This window comes from Otolemur garnettii, unplaced genomic scaffold (genome assembly GCF_000181295.1).
Source record: "Otolemur garnettii isolate 467f Iridium unplaced genomic scaffold, OtoGar3 scaffold00011, whole genome shotgun sequence".
Lineage (NCBI taxonomy): Eukaryota > Metazoa > Chordata > Mammalia > Primates > Galagidae > Otolemur > Otolemur garnettii.
The window spans coordinates 29,812,425-29,822,286 of record NW_003852406.1 but is presented as its reverse complement, the minus strand read 5'-3'; the positions used below and the strand labels follow the sequence as shown (position 1 = coordinate 29,822,286).

The window sequence follows — 9,862 nt, the reverse complement described above, 5'->3', positions numbered from 1 at the left end:
GACTGTTTCAGAAAAAGAAAAGAAAATGCTACTAGTGTCTGTTGGTGGTGTGGCATCGCTTTAACTAAGATATTGGGGAAATGCTTTCCGACATGTTGAAAAGCACAGGAAACGACCAAGAAGTTCTCCCCAACACGTGAGCCCTACCATAATTTACACGTCCAAAAACGCGTGGAAGCCAAATTCAAGAAGGACGTTGATGAGAAGAGGCAGGATGAAGGGTAAAAAGTCTGGTGTATATGGAGCCATTCTGGGGAGCAGGGAGCAATGGTAAGCAACTAGCAGGTCACTCCACTCTATTAGGTCTGCGAACAGCAGTTAAGAGAAAGTGAAACCGAATGAGCGCAAAGCGGAGGAGAGGGAAATGAGCTACACAGTAATTCGACTTGGGCTTGGCTACGGTCTTCCCGCCCTCCTCCGTGGTGTAAGACACCCTCCAGTGAGTGCCCCAGGGTCCCAGCCTGCGGTGCGCGCACCCACTCCCCAGCTCCCACCCGAGCAGTCAGCCCTCGCCCCGCCCCCAGAAGCACTTCCGCGTCCCGGGCCGCCCCGCCCCGCCCCCGGTGGCTCTGCGCACGCGCGGGGGCCATATTAGCAGCGGATATCCCATTGTCGCTGGTGGGTCGTCTGGCGCGGAGTAAAGAGCTGTCTGTGTATCTCGACTCTCCAGGGTCTTCCCTTCGGTGAGCCTTTGCCTCCTAAGGCCCCGCGGAACTTGGCCTCTGTCCCTGGGGCGGGGGTCCGCAAACGTCGAGACAGCTGGTCCCGGCCTGCAGCCGCCGCCGAAGAGCCGTGGGCACCATGACTCTGCACCCGCCTCCTCGTTGACCGACCGGCAGCCGGGACTGGCTCCCGCCGGCCGCCGTCGGTCTAACAGGGGTCCAGTCTGGGGTCAGGCGGGGTGAGCGGGCTGGACATGGGGAGCTGGTGGGCAGGACCGTGGAGTCGGGCCGTGAAAGTTAGCGGTGCTGGAGGCACAGGTGAACTCAGGATCGTGCGGCGTCAGGCACGAAGACGACAGAAAGTTGTATTTACGCACGAATCAACAGCCCCCACCTCCCGTGGCAGGTCTCTTTTGTGTCTTCCAGGCTTTTCTGCTCAGGGCCATCCTTCCCTTGCGCTTGCCTGTTGGAACTGCCTCATAACTACTTGCCTTTCCTTCAGTGTCTCAGCAGCCTGAGTGATCAGAATCATTCGGCGGACCCCTCTTGACCAAAAGACAAAATTCAGTTTTTATTTGGACCGCCAGTACCTGATTTCCCCAGCTTGCCTTTCCAGCCCTGATTTCGTATTCTAGTATCTGGGAGCTTGGGCTTTGGACTCTGAGGTATTTCTATTAAACTGTGTTGAGCAGGTGGTGGTGTCTTTTCCAGGAATGGAAATCATGATGCCCAAGATTACTGTTCCCACCAAGTTCAGGACCCTTTATCACTCTCTAGGGAAGGTCTCTTAGTTTGACAATCAGGGCTCTATGCATTTGATACTGGCTTACCTCTATGACTTCTTTATATTCTTTTTTAAACGTTAGTAGTTTGTTGCCCACTCACACGATTTGCCCTGCCTGGACTGTGCTTCCTCTCCTCTCGTATTCTTTATTTTAGACCTGAGCGTTGTCAGCCTTATTTCTGATACTCCCATCTCTCGTTTTCTGTATCTCTCATTCCACCTGGCCCTTAGTGCCTCTTTCCACATTACTTTATAATCTATGACTGTCTCTCTCAACTAATTGGCAAACTAGTATAAGCTCTTCAGGACAGGGATTGGTTTTACCTGTCTTGGTATTCCATCATCTAGCATAGTGCCTGGCACTCGGCATGTGCACTGTAAATGTTAACTGAATAAAGGGATCAATAAAACAGATTTGTAAAGTCAGGAAGTGGTTTTTAAGTTGAGAATATTTTTTAATGATGATTCAATTTTCTTCTTACAGGAACTATTATATAAAGTTCAGAAAACATGGTGAGTTAATACCCATGCCAATAAACTGTTGCCTAATAGTATTGCTTATACTCCACTTACAGACTTGCATGAGAAAATTGAAATTGTAGGAAAGAAGTGGAATGGTGGTGTCTTCCTTACTGGAAAGGTGTCTTCTTCCTTATCAGTTTCTTTTTTTTTTTTTTTTGCAGTTTTTTTGGCTAGGGCTGGATTTGAACCTGCCTCCTCTGGCATACGGGGCTGACGCCCTACGCTTTTGAACCACAGATGTGCCCCTTATTAGTTTCCTCTCACACACTGAACTTTGTGTACCAAGATAGGTTTTATCACATGATTTGTGGGCTTATTTTCAGAGGGCAGGAATCAATTGTATGTTTTTCCTTTGCAGTCTCGAAGATATGACTCCAGGACCACTATATTTTCTCCAGAAGGTAAAATAGAAATTGTTCAAATCTGCCTCAATTAAAAATTCTTCTAAAGTGTTAGATTTTTATGGGAAAAAAAAATCTGTAAATGTTTCTTATAGTTGCAGAGTTCATCCTTTTTGTATTTTGGATTAATTACGACCCCCATGCATCATAGCAGAGTAAAAGGGGGGCTCTTATTTATAGCCTGCTGGCGTCGTTGGTGATTTCTCTTGGACCAGTGGCAAGTCCTGGCTTCTCACTGCTTGTGTTTTATAGGTCGCTTATACCAAGTTGAATATGCCATGGAAGCTATTGGACATGCAGGCACCTGTTTGGGAATTTTAGCAAACGATGGTGTTTTGCTTGCAGCAGAGAGACGCAACATCCACAAGCTTCTTGATGAAGTCTTTTTTTCTGAAAAAATTTATAAACTCAATGAGTAAGTGAGGTTTTAGGAAAGGGTGTTTTTTAATATCTCACTTTCTCACACAAGTGGAATCTGCATAATTTGGGAGGGCTTTTCCATTGTACATGGTGGAATTGAAGACTTTATTATGTTTTTACTTGTGAAAATTTGTGCTTTTGACTTATTTTGCTTGAAACCTTGAGGTGCAGTACTATGTATTGTTTCTTTTAAGTCCATGACCACTTAGTGGAGAAACAGCATTGTGTACTGACAAAAGTATAGACTTAGTAGTCACACAGATTGAAGTTCAAGTCCATACCACCTGTACAACCTATGTGACCTCGTGTGACCTTTAACTTCATTGAACCTAAGAGCATTGTGGCAGTTAAATCAAATAAAATAAAATTCGTAAAATGAATGAAATAGCACAGGAGGTCCTCAAAGTATTGTGTAGAATAGCTACTCAGGAATTTTGTTGAATTGTACTGAATCTTACAAAAGAACAGGTCTCTTAGAGGTCTGAAGACAGTTTCACCAAAGCCCTGTACACTTTGCAAGGTTTCTGTTATATTTGGATGTGTAGAACTTCACAGCTAGTGGAGAGCTGGCTGTGCTAGTTAAAGTCTTTCCCTTCGTTGGTAGCCTCTCAAATGCCAGTTATCAGGGCCTTTAGATCCACTTTTTCAAGGTAGTGTCATCCCTCCACTGAGCCTCTGTTGGGTCCACTCAGCAGCTTGCAGGCTTGGCTGGGCATAGTCACAGTGAGTATCTAGGCTACTGGGAGAGCCAGGCCAGCCCTCAGAAAACAGGCAAAAAACCCACAATGCACTTGTATTAGGTGACTAGCTCTGGATATCCTAAGCAGACTTGTAACACCCACCCACCCCCATCCTTATCCTTATCCTTCACCTTCACCTCCATCAAGCCAGGCCTTAGGTGAGAGTACTACCCAAAATCATGGGGTAATCTGTCTAGCAAAATCTTTTTCTTCTTTGTTGCTGAATCTTCTTAAAATTTGCTTTGGCTTCTTGGTGTTGGCTCTTGTGCCCTTGGTATTAGCTCTTGTAATAAATTGAAGAATGTAAGGTTTCACTTCCTCATCTTTCATGTTGAATGACGTCAAGTAAATGCCTCCTACAAAGATAAAATTTCTGTAGTTTTTTTTTTCCTAAAGGGTGTAGCAGCTGTGAAGCAAGTATGGTGAATTTCTCTTAGAGCTTGGTGCTTTTTAATACTTGTAAATGCCCCTTGCCAGCATTTTTCCTGCTCTCAGATCAGTGTCTTTCTTTTCTTCAAGGGACATGGCTTGCAGTGTGGCAGGCATAACTTCTGATGCTAATGTTCTGACTAATGAACTGAGGCTCATTGCTCAAAGGTATGGTATGGTCTAAATAGCACACCTGGTAGAGAAATTAGATGTTTCTAAGGGTAGTTCACCTTTGCAAAGACTATGGTCATTAAAAGTCCATTAATTGAAAATTACAGTTTTTTTAAACCATATTCACAAAATGTTATTTACCATAAGGATATTGGGATGTAGACATGTTTCCTCTCAACCTGTTTTTCAAATACAAAGGAGTTTTAGGTTGTTCCCATAGCGTAGATTTCTTTTCAGGGTATTTTCCTCACACTGTATCTGTGTTTTAGAGAAAACTGTTAACACAACTATCTCTTTATCCTAGGTATTTATTACAGTATCAGGAGCCAATTCCTTGTGAGCAGTTGGTTACAGCACTGTGTGATATCAAGCAAGCTTATACACAGTTTGGAGGTACTGAATTTTTCAGAGATTTTATTCCAAAAGTTAAAACATGTGTTTAAGTAATGACCGTTTGAGACTGGAAGAAGAAATTGAAAACTAAATAAACATTTCCCCTTTTTAAGTTGATACAGAATATTTACATGTTTATGAGGTACATGTGATATTTTGTAAACATGCATAGAATGTGTAATGATCAAGTCAGGGTATTGGAGGTATCTATCACTAAGGATCGTGTAATGATCAAGTCCTGGTATTGGAGGTATCTATCACTAAGTATCATTTGTGTGTGTTGAGAATATTTCAAGTTTACTCTTATAACTACTTTAAAATACACAATACATTGTGGCTACCTATAGTCAGTCACCCACTCTGCCGAAACATTAGAATTTTTATCTTTTCTCTGTTTTGTTTTTATTTTGTTTTTGAGACAGAGTCTCACTTTAGCAACCCTCAAACTTGGGTTCAAGTGATCCTCTTGCCTCAGCCTCCCAAGTTGCTGAGACTACAGAATCCCACTACAACACCCAGCTGTTTTTAGAGATGGGGTCTTGCTCGATCTCAGGCTAGTTTCAAGCTCTTGAGCTCAGGCCATCCACCTGCCTTGGCCTCCCAGAGTGCTAAGATTACAGGCATGAGCCACCATGCCTGGCCGCTCTATATGTACCCATTGAACAACCTCACTCCATACCCCTTTCCCACCTACATACCCCCTGCCAGCCTCTGGTATCTTATCATTTTCTTTATCTCCATGAGATCAGCTTTTATAGCTTCCACATGTGAGTGAGAACAGGCAATATCTGTTTTTCTGTGACTGGCTTATTTCACTTAGCATAATGAACTCTAGTTCTATCCATGTTGCTGCAAATGACATTTCATTCTTCTTTGTGGCCAGATAGTGTTCCATTGTGTATATATACCATATTTTTTTTATCCATTTGTCTGTTGCTAGACAGGTTGATTCCACATCTTTGCTTTTGTGAATAGTGCTGTGATAAATGTATATGCAGATTCTCTTTGATACACTGACTTCTTTCCCTTTGAATAAATGCCTACTAATGGGATTACTGGATCATGTGCTCGTTTTGTTTTGAATTTTTTATTTATTTATTTTTTGTAGCAATAGGGTCTTACTTTATCACCCTCAGTAGAGTGCCATGGCATCACACAGCTCACAGTAACCTCTAACTTCTGGGCTTAGGTGATTCTCTTGCCTCAGCCTCGCAAGTAGCTGGGACTAAAGGTGCCCACCACAACGCCCGTCTTATTTTTTTGTTGCAGTTTGGCCAGGGCCGTGTTTGAACCCACCACCCTTGGTATTGGGGCTGGCGCCCTACTCACTGAGCCACAGGCGCCACCCTTTGTTTTGAATTTTTTAAAAGAAATCTCCATGCTGTTTTCATAGTGCCTACACTTACTTACATTCCCACCAGCAGCGATGAGTTCCCTTTTCTCTGCATCCTTACCAGCATCTGTTATTTTTTTGTCTTTTTAATAATAGCCATTATAACTAGGGTTAAATAATATCTCATTGTGGTTTTGATTTGCATTTTCTTGATAAATGATTGGTGAGCATTTTTTCATATACATGTTTTTTAATTTTTTAAAATTGACAATATAGGGAGGCGCCTGTGGCTCAAAGGAGTAGGGCGCCGGCCCCATATGCTGGAGGGAGCGGGTTCAAACCCAGCCCCAGCCAAAAACTGCAAAAAGAAAAACAAACAACAACAACAAAATTGACAATATATATATTCATGGGAGCATAATGATATTTCAATACATATAACGTATACTGATCAGATTGGGGTGATTAGCATTCATCATCTCAAACATGTCATTTCTTTGTGTTGGGAACATGTGATGTCCTCCTATGCATGTGATACTGTCTAATACCACAGTCATCCTGCAGGGCTATAGAACACTAGACCTTCACACATCCCTGCTTTGTGAATGAACCTGCTTCCATCATGTATAAATTTTATTAATAGGATATTGAAAATCACTATAGGATTGTTATTTTGGGTATCCTATATATCCAAAATAACACTTTCAAATCTGGGGGAAAATTGCTTTTTACATGATAATGAGATTCAGCATTGTCCTCTGTGTTTATTTCCTCTCCTGGCTATGTCCAAATGCTAGAAACAAAAGTTGAATTTGTAATGGAGCTTATCTGTGGTAGCCAGAACAAACAGCAGTTTATGAATGCTTAACTTCACAGAAAAGGGCTTAGCCACGTTCACTGAGCTCAAGGGACTGTGCTGTGGTGATACAAAGTTTAAATTGTTATGTTTGCCTTTTTTCTTTATTAAAGGAAAACGTCCCTTCGGTGTTTCATTGCTGTACATTGGCTGGGATAAGCATTATGGCTTTCAGCTCTATCAGAGTGACCCTAGTGGAAATTATGGGGGGTGGAAAGCCACATGCATTGGCAATAATAGTGCTGTAAGTATCTTTGCTGTACAATCCAACAGAAGGTCTGTGATAGCTACCATAATTTTGAAGTAGCAAATGTAAACAGTATTTTAACACAACAACCTTAATATGATATGAAAATATGTATATCTGTGATTTCTGCTGGTGACTAGGTACTACTACTATCCTGGGGTGTGTTAACTAACTACATTTGTGATTGAATGCTTATTTTCAATTTGAAGTTGTAGTTTTGTTTCACATCCTAGTTCTTATGCCCCCCCCACTCCCAGATTCTATGACAAATCCCTTGGGGGACTGAGGACCCCAGGTTAAAGTCCCCCTTCATAGAGTGTCCGCACCCTCTCTTGTTACCGCATGCCTTGTTTACCTTCCCTGCCATCACTATTTTAGCGCCAATAATTCAGGCATTATTCTTCTAGACCAATTCATATTACTAAAAAATGCAAAAACTTAAAGGAAATTCTCTGTGTTGATTCTTTGTTTTATAGGCTGCTGTGTCGATGTTGAAACAAGACTACAAAGAAGGGGAAATGACTTTGAAGTCGGCACTTGCCTTAGCTATAAAAGTGCTAAATAAGACCATGGATGTTAGTAAATTATCTGCTGAAAAAGGTAATTCGTGTCTTTTCCTCTGATTTGTTTGCTTGACTAAGAGGAAGTGATTGAGCAGTTACTATTAGGTGGGCCTTTAACATGCTATTTTAGTTCATTGGAACTGCAGTCTCATGAATTAGTTGTCTGCCTCTTTCCTAAATGAAGACACAGTGGCTTAATTGAGGTCAGGTGACTTGACCAAGATGAACACTGGTAAGTTGTGGAACCACAGTCCACATATTGCAAGCTTACAGGCTTGGAGCATGGATGGTTCAGTACTCAACAGAGATTGTGGCTCAGGCTCCTTTTAGTTAACACTGATCAAGACTTCATGCCCATGAGATCTATGATTGTGTGTATAATAAAGTATGTTGCTGTGTATTTTTACATAGGTATAATATGCTTTATCAGAGATACAGCATTCACACGTGTTGTGGTACCCTCTTCTATTCATCTGAATGTATTAATTCAGTGGGTTCTCAACCTTACTAATGCCTCCTAATGCCGTGACCCTTTAATACAGTTCTTCATGTTGTGGTGACCCCCAACCATAAAATTATCTTCATTGCTACTTCATAACTGTAATTTTGCTACTATTATGAATCGTAATGTAAATATCTGATATGCAGGATGTATTTTCACTGTTACAAAGAGGCCACGACCCATAGGTTGAGAACTGCCGTATTAATCTTTTGTGTTAAGCTCCTGTTAACAATTTTTTTTTTCATGTTAACAGTTCTAAACACTTTATTCAACTTAAGTTGTCTGGCTATGTAAAACAATATTTGTAAATAATGGTTTTCAAAACTTGTGGTAAATTAACATTGATTTAGTTGAGGGTAATTTAGCTGCTGATGTTCCTTAGATAATGCCGTTAACTTGCACATTGCCCTCCGTTTTCTACTACCTAACTGCAAGGAGGCACTACTCAATTTCCCATACACAGAAATTCCTTCCCCTTTAAGTATCAGTCTTCTTTTTTTGTCCATAGCCATGGCTGTTTTTCATGTTTTTGTTTTGATAAGTCCATAAAAAGTGCTATTACTGGTTGAAGATTCTGGCTGAGCCTTCAAAGGTTCCAACTAGGAAATAGTGGTTGTTTCTGGTCAGCATAGCTGATAGAACAGCCAGAACAATTGGCTGATTGTATTTTTTCTAAGGACGTGACAGATGACTGCTAAGAAAGTCAAGATGGCTGAGACAGAAGATATTTAAGTAAATATGGTAATTATAATGTTACAAGATAGAGGAGTGTGGCACCTGGTGGTGGTGGTGCTGTGGGCCAGAGCTTGAGGCTGCAGCCCTGTCAGCAGATGCTCACTGCTTAACAGCAGAAGAGAGGAACCAAGCTACCCTTGACCTTAGCAGCAGGGTGGTTAGAATTGAGAGAAACGCCATCTGTAGAAAGTTCTTCAGAAATTTTAATCAGGCATTGGCTTTATATCCAAAGTTGCCCTATAAATAGAGAAGAACAATCACCACCCAGGATGGTTCAGTATGGACAAGGTCCAGAGAACTCTCACCGTGCATGAGTCTGGTGGACTGACCAAAAGAGATGTGAAGCTGCCAAGTTAATTGAAAAACAGCTGCTTCTCTGAAAATTCAGTAGACTTATATACAGCTGCAATTTTGAAGGCAATTCGCTTGAACAAATTAGGTTATAAATTTAGTTCACCTTTATATAATAACAATTTGTAAAATCAATGTTTAAATATAAAATGATTTAAACTTGAAAAAAATTACAAGATCAAAGGTGTTTTATTCCATAAATACCCATGAATCATATTAAGCACAAAACCTGTGACCTAAGGCTCCCATGATATGAGGAGAGTAAACCATGAGTGTCTGTTAAGTTTTGTTTGCTAAGTATGCCTGCCTGTAATATAAATGTTATGTGTTTGTTTCTAGTGGAAATTGCCACACTAACAAGAGAGAATGGGAAGACTGTAATCAGAGTTCTCAAACAAAAGGAAGTGGAACAGTTGATCAAAAAACATGAGGAAGAAGAAGCTAAAGCCGAGCGTGAGAAAAAAGAGAAAGAACAGAAAGAAAAGGATAAATAGGACACAAAATCAGGATTTTATAACTCCTTTGGGGCACCATTTCAGTGTAAAAGATGTCCTACTCTTCCATACTGAGAAGGCTTTGGCTTTTTTTTAACTTGTGCAGAGGGGAAATAGGACATTACATACTGAATTGGCTCCTTGTCATTTTTGTCCACTTGAATACTTTATTGTAATGATGACGAATATTCTTCATGGACATCTTAATCTTCCCACACATCCCCTTTTTTGGAATAAAACTTGGAAAGAATGGAAATGG

General features: G+C 41.2%; 1 protein-coding gene across 2 annotated transcripts; it reads left to right on the top strand.

Moving 5' to 3' along the window:
• The first annotated feature begins 589 nt into the window (after positions 1-589).
• On the top strand, positions 590-9,862 carry PSMA4 (proteasome subunit alpha 4). 2 transcript variants are annotated; one of them, XM_003784553.3, is made up of 9 exons: positions 590-683; positions 1,931-1,959; positions 2,327-2,369; positions 2,622-2,784; positions 4,049-4,126; positions 4,434-4,522; positions 6,825-6,955; positions 7,435-7,558; positions 9,449-9,862. In XM_003784553.3, the coding sequence occupies exons 2-9, from the start codon at positions 1,957-1,959 to the stop codon at positions 9,601-9,603; spliced, it is 786 nt and encodes a 261-aa protein (XP_003784601.2). In that variant the 5' UTR covers positions 590-683; positions 1,931-1,956; the 3' UTR covers positions 9,604-9,862. The 2 variants fall into 2 exon arrangements, with proteins under 2 accessions (XP_003784601.2, XP_012657363.1); XM_012801909.2 differs by having other exon boundaries at positions 599-618.

Excerpts from the sequence above, each read along its gene's own strand:
- PSMA4 (XM_003784553.3), top strand. Across the intron at positions 2,370-2,621 it reads CACTATATTTTCTCCAGAAG|GTCGCTTATACCAAGTTGAA; the intron begins GTAAAATAGAAA and ends TGTGTTTTATAG. Across the intron at positions 4,127-4,433 it reads CTGAGGCTCATTGCTCAAAG|GTATTTATTACAGTATCAGG; the intron begins GTATGGTATGGT and ends TCTTTATCCTAG.